General features: G+C 57.2%; 2 protein-coding genes across 4 annotated transcripts in view; both read left to right on the plus strand.

Moving 5' to 3' along the window:
• Positions 1-1,076, plus strand: part of TCF20 (transcription factor 20) — a 100,144-nt gene extending 99,068 nt beyond the window's left edge. The window contains exon 5 of one of the 2 annotated variants that reach the window (XM_036250893.1): positions 885-1,076. In XM_036250893.1, the coding sequence (XP_036106786.1) occupies positions 885-902 (18 nt within the window). In that variant the 3' untranslated portion in view covers positions 903-1,076. The remainder of the gene's footprint in view (positions 1-884) is intronic. The other variant, XM_036250891.1, reaches the window with a different exon arrangement.
• Positions 1,077-4,397: 3,321 nt separating this feature from the next.
• Positions 4,398-12,626, plus strand: LOC118624451 (cytochrome P450 2D14). 2 transcript variants are annotated; one of them, XM_036252737.1, is made up of 11 exons: positions 4,398-4,448; positions 7,656-7,718; positions 8,426-8,669; positions 9,310-9,481; positions 10,069-10,221; positions 10,310-10,470; positions 10,900-11,073; positions 11,249-11,390; positions 11,603-11,790; positions 12,147-12,288; positions 12,395-12,626. In XM_036252737.1, the coding sequence occupies exons 3-11, from the start codon at positions 8,481-8,483 to the stop codon at positions 12,571-12,573; spliced, it is 1,500 nt and encodes a 499-aa protein (XP_036108630.1). In that variant the 5' UTR covers positions 4,398-4,448; positions 7,656-7,718; positions 8,426-8,480; the 3' UTR covers positions 12,574-12,626. The 2 variants fall into 2 exon arrangements, with proteins under 2 accessions (XP_036108630.1, XP_036108631.1); XM_036252738.1 differs by lacking the exon at positions 7,656-7,718 and having other exon boundaries at positions 4,421-4,448.
• Positions 12,627-13,494: the final 868 nt, after the last annotated feature.

Below are 13,494 nucleotides of genomic sequence, written 5' to 3' on the forward strand. Positions count from 1 at the left end.
AGGAGTGTCTGGGAGGACCACGAGGGCAGGCACGACCGGGGGGGTCACAGTCAGCACGGGCATCCTGAGAGTGGCCGGATGGCTCCACTGCTGGCCCGTGTCCCCGGAGCCTGGAGGCCGGAGTCCCGGGGTTTATATGGGGACACTGTCCTGCGTCCGCAGAACATCTTCCTATTTATTTGTGTTTTTGCTAGGAATCTCTTTGGCAAGAGCAGGTATGTGTATGTGCTTTAACTAGAACGTTCTTAGCTGGTGCACGCAGACAGCCTTCAGTGTTGTGTATTAGTGAGCTTTCTGGAAACGCGGGGCGCCTGGGTTTCCTGGGGTGTGTTTGGAGAGGCTGGGCGAGTGCGGTGAGGCTGCGCTGCCCTTGGCTTCTGGGCCAGCGTCCCTGGACTGGATTCCTCAGAAACGGCCTGTCTCTCAGACCTTCGCACAGGGCTGGGCCGGGGGCATTCCGAGGCGTGGTAGTCAGGCTCCTCCTGAGCCTGGAGCTGGGCCGGCAGAGGAGATGCTGGCACAGGGGAGGCCCGGAGTCAGGCAGACTGGCCCCAGGGACGGGGTTCCGTAAGTGCACGGAGCAGGCGGGCACCGGCTGGGCGCTGGCCCCTCCGTGAGGAATGCGCCATGCCCCCAGGCACTGAGGCCGCTCCAGGAGAGTCCTCTCCTGCTCGCTTTCTCTCCTGCTCTGGGCAGGTGGGCCCTCCATGGGGGCCTCATTCTAGTCCCCCACAGCCACAGGCCACTGCTGTCCTTAGCCACGTCCCCAGCGGCTCTAACCACTGGTCTTGGATGTCTCTCCAGGTCAGCAGCTCATTCACGGGGTCTGTGGCTGCTGGACCACATGCAAATTCCCAGCACCCAGTGTCTGTTCTGTCTTCCAGGTGAGACTGTGGAGATGAGAAGGTGGTGGACACGTGATGGATGGAAATGGTCCTACTGTGCAGCCCCGCCCTGCCCCGCCCCGCCGTGCCTGCCGCCAGCACCTCCTCCTCAGTCCTTACATCACACTCAACCTGACACCACAGGGAAGAAAGACCCAAGAAGTCAGAATGGCTGTTTCCATGGACACAATCTCCATAGTGACAATGTGGGGGGAGGGGGGAGGGAGGGGGTGATGGGAAAGGGTGGGGGGAATTAAAAGGGAGGGATAAAAATATATATATATAAATCTATTTTTAGTCTGGAAAGACTTTGTTTAAATGAAAGGTGCGCTGTCCCTTTTGATTCTATTTTAAAATTATCTAGTTAAAGAACTCCAAATTGGTTCCAATAACAGTGAAATTTAAATGTGAAATTGAACTGAACAAACTCATCTCATGGAGGATGGGAGAGTGGCTTTGACGGTTAGCCTGTCTCACGCCAGTTCAGACAGCTCGAGACCAGGACTGAGAGCAGACAAACCACCCAAACCATCCTTGGGCGTCCGTTGTCTCAGCGTGGGAAGGCGGGGGGAGGGGAGTGGGGATGGTCCTTGTTTTCAAGAGTGGGAGAATGATGTTTAAACACAAAAATAAATTTTTTCATTTCCAGAAACACTATTTATTTATTATTTTAAAATTTTTTATCTTTTTTGGGGGGTGAAATTGGCAGATGCCCCGAGGTCACAGCTGTGTCCTGGGTCACGTGGCCGTGAGAACCCTGGGTGCCTCGCTGAGTGTGCGGGGCAGGCAGGGCCCTTCCGGGCAGCGGTGCCCTGCCCCGGGCTGGACAGGACAGGAAGTCCAAGCGCAGGAATGGCCACGGGAGGGACTGTCTGAGCAGTGTGGGGAGGCCCTTCATTCGTTCTGCTTTCGTGTTTATAAAGGAAAGGGGGCTGTCGGCTGAGCGGCTCCGTGCTACGTGATTCTTTATGTTGTATTGTTTTGTTTTGTAAAGTGTATAATTTTTAAATATCTGAGTTTTAAAAAAAAAAAAGAAAAAAAGTACAAAAAAAATTCTTGTTAAGGCCTTAAGAAGGGGTTAGTGCATCTTTCAGGGGTCACTCTGCCATGGGGATAAAATAGCTGTTTCACAAACAGTTTTATTTAAAAAAAAAATCCAAAAAAAAAATAATAAACTTCATTTTAACCTTGTTTCCTTATTTGTTTACTATAAAGCAAACGCGCCTCTCTGCCCATCCCAGCCCCCAAAGGTGGCCCTGGTCCTGCAGCCGACTGGCCTCTGCCACTCAGCAAGGGCGGGGGGGGGGGGGCGGGGGGCTCGGCCAGTGCGTGGGGACGATCAGATTTACTTAAGTTGATCTGAGAACATATTTCCAATCAACATTAATTTCAAAGGTTATAAAAAAATAATGCAACGTTAATGGCCTTTTTTAGAGAACAGAAATACTGGCGGGAGTGTTGTGAGGTAGAAATAAGCAATTGTAAATTGAGTTCTTGTGCGCTCATCAATGCGGGGCTGCAGGAGTGGCAGATTAATTTCGTTTTAGTGGCTACATCAAGCAGTGTGGTCCACTTCTCCCTCCGCCGCCAGGACGGGGCGGTGGCGTTCCGTGTGGGCCCTGGGCCCTGGGCCCTGCGGGCCTGCAGCTGGTCTCGCCTTGGCGTTAACACAGTTCAGGTGAAACTGCTGGATTTCAGGTGACGAGGGCTAAACCACAAAACTTGAAAAAATACGCATCTTGAGGAAAATATTTTCCTGACGGCAAATGATTCTTCATCATTTTGCCTTTTGTTCTCCTGTCTCCTTTTGACTCGTTGGTGATGCTTGAGGGAGGTGCCTGTGGGTGTCCTGGCTCTTTGCTCAGACCGGCTCCTGAACGGCCTGTCAGCGGCCTGGCTGCGCTCCCCGCCCTCCTGGCCCCAGAAGTTGCAGCCGCTCCTGCGCATCAGCTCCCGCCACTTGGGTTCTGTGCATTTTATTTAATATATTTAATTTTTTAGAGCAGTGTTAGATTCATAGTGCTAAGCAAAGGTACAGAAAGTTCTCGTATGCCTCTCCCTCGCGCCTTACCCACCATACACTGCCAGCACCCCACCCCCGGCGCAGTGGTACACGAGTTACATTAATGAGCCCATTCTGGCACATTGTCATTCGAATCCCATAGTTTACAGCAGTGGGTTCCGACACATGTGACATGTATCTGTCACAGTATACAAAGTGGTTTCACTACCCTAAAAATCCTCTATGTTCCTTCTGTTCATCCCTTCCTCCCGTAGCCCCTGGCAACCACTGGTCTCTCTTTTTTTTTAATGTTTTTCTAATTGATTTTTATATAGAGAGAGGAACATCGATGGGCTGCCTTCTGCACGCCCTCTACCAGGGATCAAGCCCGAAACCCGGGCATGTGCCCTGACAAGGAATCAAACGGGGACCTCTCAGTCCATGGGACAACACTCCATCCACAGAGCCACACCGGCCAGGCCACCACCGGCCTCTTACTGGCTCCATGGTTTTACAGTTTCCAGAATGGCATGTAGTTGGAATCAGTATGTGGCCTTTTCAGATTGGTTTCTTTCACTTTGTGAGAGCATTAAGTTTCCTCCATGTCTTCATGGCTTGATAGCTCATTTATTTTTATTTTAATGATGTGAGAGAAACATCAATTTGTTCCACTTACTTATGCATTTATTGGTTCATTTTGTAAAGTGTATTGTATGTGCCCTGACCAAAGGTCGAACCCGCAACCTCGGTGTATGGAGATGATGCTCTAACCAACTGTGCTACCTGGCCAGGGCCATACCTCGTTTCTTTTTAGTACTGTGTGATACTCCATTGTCTGGAGGTACTACAGTTCATCCATTCATTTAATGAAGGACACCTTGGTTGCTTCCAAGTTTTGGCAATTACGAATAAAGCCACTATAAACATCCATGTGTTTGCTTGGACATAACGTTTCAGCTCCCTTGGGTTAATACCAAGGAGTGCGATTGCTGGATCATTGTAAGAGAAGGTTTTGTAAAGAACTGCCCAACTCTCTTCCAAAGTGGCTGCACCCCTGTGCACCCATCAGCAGCTAATGAGCATCAGTGTTCTGGAGGGTGAACATTCCAACAGGTGTGTGGTGGTGATGTTTTTGTTTTTTTAAATCCTCACCAGAGGATATTTTTCCATTTATCTTCAGATAGAGTGGGAGAGAGAGAGAGAAAGAAAAACATCACATGGAGAGAGACATGGACTGGTTGCCTCCCACGCAACCTGGACCAGGGCCAGGACGAACTGCAACCAGGGTACTGCCCTTGGCCGGAATCGAACCCGTGACTCTTGGCCCGCGGGCCGCACTCCGACCACGGAGCCAAACCAGCCAGAGTTGGTGTGTTTTTTAAAGTAATTTTTAAATTATGTTCTTGACAAGATAAGTCTGCGATAAGTTTTCAGCTCAGCAGTGCTACTACATTGCGCAACGGATCCCCGGAACTGCTGGTCTTGCCAAGCGGAAGCCCTGCGCCCTGAGCCCGCGGGAGGCGAAGCGCAGCCGCCCTGCCGGCCTCCAGCGCCCGGGCCAGGTGAGCGCGGGGCCTGCGGCGCCCGCCCCCGGCCGCAGCTTCCAGCCTTCCGGGCGGCCCAGGGCGGGGCGGGCTGGCTGGGCTGCGGGCGCTGCCGTGCGGGGGGAGGGGCTGCCGTGCGGGGGGAGGGGCGAGGCGCGCTAAATGCCACTGACTCCCCCAGGCCTGCTGGGTGCCTGCCACTCCATACCCGCTTTCCAGAGCCGCCCAGGTCGCTCCAGGTCCCGCGGTGGCGCCCAGGGCCGGTCTTCGTGCCTGGGGCCCCGGGCCGGTGCTTTCCGGCCCGCCATCTCTCTGACGTCACCCCGGACTCTGTCTCAGGTGGCGGTGTCCAGAGGACCCCTGTGCGGATGACCTGTGACACGCATGGGGGGGGGGCGAGCGCTCACTCCTCCTGCCCCAGCAGCGTCACCGAGCCGAGGGTGGCCCGAGTGTGTGTGCAGGAGAACCAGCCTGGCCGTGCTGGCCCTTCCAGAAGTTTATGCCCAAACTGCAGAGCAGCAGCGCAAAGCATGGGTTTGAGGTGGACCCTGAGGCTGCTCTGTAACAACCTGAGTGGTTCCTGAGACTCAGGCTCCTCTGTGCCTTAGAGACTACATGGCCACCGGCCTTACGGGCTGTGGGAGGACAGCAAGGGAACAGCAGTGCCTGGCACACGTGCCTGGCGCACGTGCCTGAGCGACAGAAGCTGATCTTACGCAACCATGGCCTGGCAAAAGGCCACAGGCCTCGTGATGGCAGGTTTTCCTCCTGCTGCCTGTCCTGAACAACAGCCCCTGTGGGGGGAGGGCACTGCCTGAATCACAGGCATGTCTGTCACTGCCCTTCACGTCCCTGCAGGATGACTGCTCGGGAGCGCAGGACATCCAAAACAAAGGGTACATGAAGGCAGTTTATTGAGGGTCACTGTGTCTCAAACACTCAAACCGTCCTGCCTGTCCCAGTCCTAGGTAGAAAGTTGCTGCCCGCTGGGACAGGGACATTCAACTGAGGCCAAAGAGAAGCCCCAGGTTGGATCCAAGAACTCCTCAGGGTGCCTGTGGGTCTTGCCCTTCTGGTCTGTTTCCTGACCTAAAGATTGGTCTTCCTGTTTCCCGGAGGCCCAGGGATGCCGTTGTCCACAGTCCAGTCTTCAGCCAGGTTGCAAAGCCCCAGGCTCCAGTGCCTCCCTCCCACCGCTCCTCACCCGCCCTGCACAGGACTTCTCAGTGGCGCTGTGGTCCCACTGCCAGGTCATCTTGGCTTGCAGTGCAAAAGCCAGGCAAAGTCCTCCGTGAAGTCTTCCTGGGAAGTCCTGCTCCAGCCTGGGGCAGTGTCCCCACGACCCTCAAAGCAGTCTGCACTGCTGGCCTGGCGTGTCAGCTCTGACTTCCTCTATGGATAAGGACCTGGGAGCAGGTGCCCACCCTCCAACCCAGCACCCAGCACCTGGGATGCCCAGCATGGGTGAAACAGAAATCCAAGCCCTGGCCAAAGCGAGGTGCAGGAAGGGCCCAGCTGGGCCCCAGCAAGCTACACCACACCCTTGGGCCTGGGGCCCAGCAGGGGAGTAGGCTGCGGGAATTCGGGAAGGGGGGAACAGTATTCACACACCCAGCAGGATCTGCAGACGCTGAAAACCAATACCAAGAGGCCACAGTACTCTGATGTTCGGAGGCACCCTGGGAAGAACCCAGTGCTCTTCCTGTTGGGGAGTGAGAGAGAGAAGCGGGTGTGGGTGGGGAGGGCTTCCTCCAGCCCTGCTTCCGCTGGGGGGGAGCCCCTTCACGACCCAGGGATGCTCCAGCTGTTTCCAGAATGAGAACTTGCCTCACATACTCCTGGGATAGGTGAGGGGCCTGATTCTTACCAGGCAATGCCCCTTCCCAACTCTGGGCTCCTAGGTCTTTGCATTTGAATGGGTTTGGCCTCAATGTTCCCACCAGCTTAACTGGTTTAAAACTCTAATCCCATCTCATTAACTGTGGACGAAGGAGAGTGCTGAGGCCAGCAGGCAGCGGCCCTGCCCTGGCACAGTGTAGTCACCCTCTGCTTGGAAGGGGTGAAGAGGTTGAGCAAGAGGAAGGGCCTGGTAGCCACAGTCCCAGCCTGGAGTTGGCATGCTCTGGCAGGAGGCGGTCCTGAGGTTTGCATCTTTCCTTGAGGCACCACAGCGAAGGGGACCTGGCAAAGGGAGAGGCAGGAGAATCTACTGTTACAGTCCTCAGCAGGTCTGTGAGGGTATCAAGAAACTATGTCATCCCTACTTGGTTTCCATCCCCTTGTCTCCCAGAGTTTGAGCAGCTGATGTTCAAGGACAAATGATAATAATGAGGAGAAGAAAGCAGCTCAGTCAACAAGGGAAAGTGCCCGCTCCGTGTTTCTCTGAGTCAGGAAAGTGAACCCAGGAGTGGAAGAGATTCATTACCTGCCATCTCGGCCTGCCGGGATCAGTGTAACGCAATGAACTACAAGCACACGCTGCTTGGAGTGAGGGGGAGCTTTGCAAGGGAGCAAATGCTCCAGATCTTAGGACGCAGTCCCATTTATTTGTAGATTGGTTCCCCAAGGTTATAAGTGGATTTATGTAAATTATTTCCTTGAGATGGCATCTCTGCAAACCATACAGCCTAGCCTTGTCTCTCACTTTTTCCACACCTGGGCCTATGACCCATCATCTTCTCTGAGTGGTCTTCCAACTCTTTGTCATGCAAATCTTATCTATTCACATAAACAGAACACAGTTCAGACAGGGTGGCATTCCTACCCTTCAGGCAAACTTTGATCCTAGGCTGGCCAGGTTGCGAGAATGCATATCACAAGGTTACAAATCATATGCCTACTAAACCCCCATTCCCACAGTTACCTAGGTGGCCACCAGAGCTAAGGGGTCCAGGATCAATTTTTTTAAATGTGTTTATATTGATTTTTTAGAGAAGAAGGGGGAGAGAGAGGGAAAGATCAATGTGAGAGAGGTACATTGATTGGCTGCCTCCTATACACCCCCCCCCCACTGGGAATCGAGCCCACAACCCGGGCATGCTCCCTGACCAGAAATCAAACCGGGACTTCTCAGTCCATGGGATGATGTTCAATCCACTGAGCCACACCAGCCAGGCCCAAAGACCATTTTGTAACAAACTTAAGAAAGGGTCCTTGGGCCATCGAACTGGCTTGTCAGGGTGACCAGGGAGCTCTAAAATAATTCTGCTGCCTCCCCACCCCCAGGTTCAAACTCACCACAGCCGCAGCCAGGCCGAAACCCAGGAAGCTGGGTCAGCAGCCAGCCAGGTGAGGGTCCTCAGCATCACTGCAAGCACCTGGCGGTGTGGGGGTTGTGTCCAGGTGGGGCCCACTGAGAACGAGGGGACGTGTGTGTAAGCTGTGCATGTGTTCATGTGTGTGTGTGGTTTTGTGGGTGTGTAAAGGTGTGCATGTGATTGTGTGTCAGTCTGTGAACATGTGGGTAGTGTCTGGGAATTTGTGTTTTGTGTGTAATTCTGTGTTGAGTGGACTAGTGTGAACTGAAGGAACACCAAGAACATTATTCCTCCCCCACCCCCACAGAGTCCCTGTGACCTCCATGCAGCTCTGGTCAAGGGTCAGTAACAAACCTTGGAGGTGAAGGCCACTCAGGCAGGGACATGTTCTAGGGACAAGGCTGTGACCACATTAGGTGTGAGCCTAACGTGACAGGTGGCAGAATCAGGTTTGAAAACCCCCGGTTCTTCCTCAGAGTCTATACAGAGCTGGGGAGTCAGATGGGGGTGGGCGTCTCATCTTCTCCCCCCTACCCTAGGAAAGCACCTGGAGGGACTGGACTCTGACCACCCCTGCACCTGACCTTCCTTGACCCTCCCTGTACTCTCTGATGGCACAGTCACTCCCCAGATAGGTTGACTCAGGGCAAAGGGCAAAAGTCTCTGCTCGCTTTGTAAAGCCCAGGCTGGGCCAGCCCACAGGGTGTGGTGCGGGTAACCTGCCTGGCCTGATCCTAGGTGCCTGGTGTGGGGAGAGTGCGCCCAGAGGAGCCCAGTGGACACTGAGACAGCCATGGGGCTGCTGCCTGGAGAGGCCCTGTGGACCCTGGCTGTGGCCGTGGCCATCTTCCTGCTCCTGGTGGACCTGATGCACCGGCGTGTGCGCTGGGCTGCACGCTACCCGCCAGGCCCCATGCCACTGCCTGGGGTGGGCAACATGCTGCAGCTGGACCTCCAGGACATGCTGCTCAGTATTAACCAGGTGAGGAGGGCTGGGCGTGGGCAGCAGAGGTCCTGGAAACCTCCCCTCGCAGCAGGCTGGACAAGGAGCTGAGAAGAGGAGGCAGGTTTGAGAGGCCTTCTGAGGAGGACATTAGTGCAGGGCCTGAAGGACAGTGAGGATTTCCCAAAGGTCAGAGAGGGCAAAGGCTTGGAGAAGGGGTGGGATTGGCAGTGGGTTTGGGTTCCGTTTGGACCATGCTTAAATTATGTGAGTCTGAGTCCCTTCTGTTTAGATCAGGAGGGAAAGTCTTAAGAATGGGGGAGAGGAATCTGGTCGTGAGCCCCATTTAAGTCAGAAAATCATGGTTGAGGGAGGTAGAGAGCGGGTTCAAATGTTTTGCTCCGTGGGTCCTTATGCCTCACTGCTCACTTCTATGAACCTCACTTTCTTCACCTGTAAAATGGGGTGCTAACTTGACAATTTTGGTGACCTTTGCAAAGTCATAGCTGGGTAGTCTGATCCAACCTGCGGCCCTTGACCATAGAGGATGTGACCCCCAGGGTCCCCAGGCCAGATCAAGTCGGTGACCGTTCGCTGCGGACGGCCCAGGTGTCCCGCAAGGCTAGCACCATGAGACTGCGGCCAAGCTTCACCCACACCCTGGACCCTCCGCCTGCAGCTGCGGCGCCGCTTTGGGGACGTGTTCAGCCTGCAGCTGGCCTGGAAGCCGGTGGTCGTGGTCAATGGGCTGGAGGCCGTGCGCGAGGCGCTGGTGGGCCGCGGCGAGGACACGTCCGACCGTCCACCTACGCCGATCTACGAGCACCTGGGGTTCGGGCCGCTCTCCGAAGGCAAGCGGAGGGGGGCCACCGCGGCAGGGCGGGACAGAGACGGCAGTGACCGAGCCCCAGGAGGCCCAGGCGAAGGGGTGGTGGACTCGTGGCGCAGGGAAGTCAGCGAATTTGAGGGGCGGGTAGGTGGGGGGGAGCCTGTGCCGAGGGTAGGCGAGAGGGTGTGGGCGGGGCCTACTGAGAGGGAGGCTGGGTGGGCGGGAACGAGGACGTCAAATCAGCGTGGGTGGGGCAGTGGGTGGGCGGGACCTTCCCCCAATGGGGTTGTGGGTCATGTGGGCCGAGCCGAGAGTGGGGTCAAGACCTGCCCCCGGCAGGTAGAGCTGGCGAGCAATGTGACGGGCAGAGAGTGGGCCCTGCCCCCAGCTGGCAGGGGGTGTCGAAGTTGGCGGGAATGGGTGGGGTGCAGGACAAGTTAGGGAGGGCAGAGCAGGGGGCGGGACCTGCAGCACAAGGGACGGGACTTGTGGGCCGGCGCCCGGCCAGGACCGTCCCTGCCTGAGGGGCGGGGCAGGGGAGCCTCCAGGCGGTGCGGGCAGAGGCGGGGCCAGGCCCGGCCTCAGCCACGTTCGATTCCCGCCACCCAGGAGTGATCCTTGCGCGCTATGGGCACGCGTGGCGCGAGCAGCGGCGTTTCTCCGTGTCCACCCTACGCAACTTCGGCCTGGGCAAGAAGTCGCTGGAGCAGTGGGTGACCGAGGAGGCCACCTGCCTCTGTGCCGCCTTTGCTGACCAGGACGGTGAGTGCTGGGGCTGAGAGGTAAGACGGATGGAGGGGCTGGCGAAGAGATGGAGGGACAGCCCCCAATCTGCACCGCCCTGTTCTAGGACGCCCCTTTAGCCCCAGAGATCTCCTGAATAAAGCGGTGAGCAACGTGATCACCTCCCTTGTCTTTGGACGCCGCTTCGAGTACACCGACCCGCTCTTTCTGAAGCTGTTGGCCATACTGGAGGAAGGACTGAAGGAGGAGTCGGCAACCCTGCGCCAGGTCCGGGAGGGGGGCGGCCGCGGGCAGCCAGCTAGGCCGCTCGGTGGAAGGCAGGCCTGCGCCGCGCGAAGGGCTCCCGGGAGGAGAGTTTATGTGGAGGGGCTTTGGAGAAATGGCATTTCAGAAGAGGAGGCACTGCCAGGGACAGGCCTGGAGGTGAGGAAATCACAGCAGAGGTGGGAGAGGCAGGCCAGGGTCAGACTGCGCCTGAGCGCGCTAAGGAACCTGTACCTCCTTCGCTAGAAGCCACAGAACCAAGGGTGAACCTTCTGGCAGTCTAGGCCAGGGGAGAGGGTCAAGGCCCCGTGTAGGGAGGAACCAAGTCAATGGTAGCAACACCTCAGAGGCAACACCTCAAATTCGCTGACTTGTCAAGCAGAACACCTGAGCCACAGAAGGGCCACCCAGGACCCACTGTGGCTTGCACAGGTGGTAGACGCGTTCCCAGTGCTCCTACGCATCCCGGGGCTCCCTGGCAAGCTCTTCGCGGGGCAGAAGGCCTTCATGGACATTGTGGATGAGCTGATCACGGAGCACAGGATGACCCGGGACCCCACCCAGCCACCCCGAGACCTGACTGACACCTTCCTGGACAAGGTGAAGGTGAGGGGCAGCTGCCAGGGATGGAGCCCAGGGTCGTTGATTGTGCCATGAGGTGAGCCCAGAAAGAGTGGGGCCTGAGTCACCCGGGATGTGGCACCCAGGCTGCAGGGTGTATTGGGAAGCCATTTGGGGGCTTCTTCCTTCTGCCCGAGCCCACCCTCTCTGCATGGCCCAGGCCAACGAGAACACCAAGAGCAGCTTCAGTGATGAGAACTTGCGCATCGTGGTGGCGGACCTCTTCATTGCCGGGATGGTGACCACCTCGACCACACTGACCTGGGCCCTCCTGCTCATGATCCTGTACCCGGAAGTGCAGTGTGAGCCCAGCCTGGGGGCCAGGTGGGATGGGTGAGGGAGGAAAGGGACGACAGCCTGGGACCCCTGAGCTTGGTTTGGCTACCATGAGCTCTAAGCAGAGGCTGGGTCCTGACTCTGAGATCAAAGTGACCTCCTCCACCACAGGGGCCCAGCCTCTGGAGGTCAGAGCCCAGCCCTGAGCCTGACCCTGTGGGGATGCTTGTCTGCCCAGGCCGTGTCCAAGAGGAGATCAATGCGGTAATAGGACAAGTGCGGCCACCAGAGATGGGAGACCAGGCCCGAATGCCCTTCACCATGGCCGTGGTCCATGAAGTGCAGCGCTTTGGGGACATCATCCCACTGGGCTTGCCCCACATGACATCCCGTGACACTGAAGTGCAGGGTTTCCTCATCCCTAAGGTAGGCCCGTGGCCCTCCTCACCCCCGCTCAGCACCTCCTACCATGTGGCAGCCCTAACATGGTCAGGGACTGGAACCCAAGCCACCCAGTCATGTCCACAGGCACTGACTGCGCCGTCTTGGGTGGGCGTGGGTATGAGAGCAGAGGCAGAGTCCCCGGTGGGTGGGGAAGAAAGACCAGTGGTGGAGGAGCCTGCGTGCAGGGCCAGGTGGTGAGAGGCCAGCTACATGGCCCATGGGGACCGGGAGGGCACCAGGACAGGTGTGTTCCAGGCAGTGTGCGCCCGAATGTTTGGTGGCTGGGGTCCCAGCATCCCTCAGCCCAGACGCTACCCACGTCCGGCATTTCCTGCCAGGGGACGACGATTATCACCAACCTGTCATCAGTGCTAAAAGACGAGACTGTCTGGAAGGAGCCCTTGCGCTTCCGGCCCGAGCACTTCCTGGATGCCCAGGGCGGCTTTGTCAAGCCTGAGGCTTTCATGCCCTTCTCAGCAGGTGCCTGTGGGGTGCCCAGCTTGCTATCCCCTCCAGGGTGCCGAGGGAGTCTTGGAGGGATGGAGCCCAGGCCCCAGGCTCACCAAGCCCCCACGCCCTCCCACAGGCCGCCGCTCATGCCTCGGGGAGCCCCTGGCCCGCATGGAGCTCTTCCTCTTCTTCACCTGCCTCCTGCAGCGCTTCAGCTTCTCCGTCCCTGCTGGGCAGCCCCGCCCTAGCAGCCACGGCGCCTACTCTTTCCTGGTGACCCCGGCCCCTTACGAGCTCTGTGCTGTGCCCCACTAGAGGGGGATTCCAAGCCCCCGGCCTGCTCCTCAGCCAGGAGCCCTGATGTACAATAAACCAGTCTGGTGGCTCCAGCCTTAGTTTTGAGTCCTACCCCGGCCCGTTACCAGCCCGGCAGTGGTGGGGCCCCTGCAGCCTCCCCAGGGCCAGCGCCTACCTTGCCTTATCCAGCCTTACCTAGCATTTGACCCCATTTAGAGATGGGTATACTGAGGCTCAGAAAATGACAGCTTACCCTCAGTCACCTATGGAAACCCAATACTGGCTACTTGGGTTGGGAACTAAGTCTACACAAAGGTCCCAGTTCCTGCTGGGAGGGGCTACACTAGGCTGCTCAGGCCGGTAGGAGCGGGAGGGCCTCGCTCAGCCTGAAGCCGAATCTCAGGCCCAACGGCACCTACCTGGCACCACAGGCCAGCAGTTCAGCCAGACCTACTCCCCACTTCACCTATGATACCCACAAGGTGGGGCTCAGGAAGGCTGGGAACTGGCCAGGTTAACACCCAGGCTGTCATCGGATGCTAGAGCAACCCAGGAGCCAGCCACCTCCCTGAGCCTCCCAGTCACCCCAACATTGAATTGGCTGCCTTCTCTGGCCCCTCGGAGATGCTTATGTCCCAGCCCCTCCAGGCTGGAGCTGGGGGACACTTGTCTGGGCTCCAACCCCGGGCACAGTTCTCCGAGCGGCCAGGTCAGGCCTGGCTCTCAGGAGGCTTGGCCAGGAACAGGGAATGAGTCCGTGGGCTGTAGGCATAGGGACAGGGGTGGCCACAGGAGCACATGGGGTCCTTGGAGGAGGACACCCTGGCTCTAGTCCTTGTTCTGTCATGACACTGTGTGACCCTGGGCTTCTGTTTCCCCTTCAACCAATGAGAAGACTGCACCAGATGGCCACTGAGTCCTGACTTCCTGCTCTGACTC

The sequence above is a fragment of the Molossus molossus genome, unplaced genomic scaffold (assembly GCF_014108415.1).
Source record: "Molossus molossus isolate mMolMol1 unplaced genomic scaffold, mMolMol1.p scaffold_m16_p_10, whole genome shotgun sequence".
In the NCBI taxonomy this organism is placed as follows: Eukaryota; Metazoa; Chordata; class Mammalia; order Chiroptera; family Molossidae; genus Molossus; species Molossus molossus.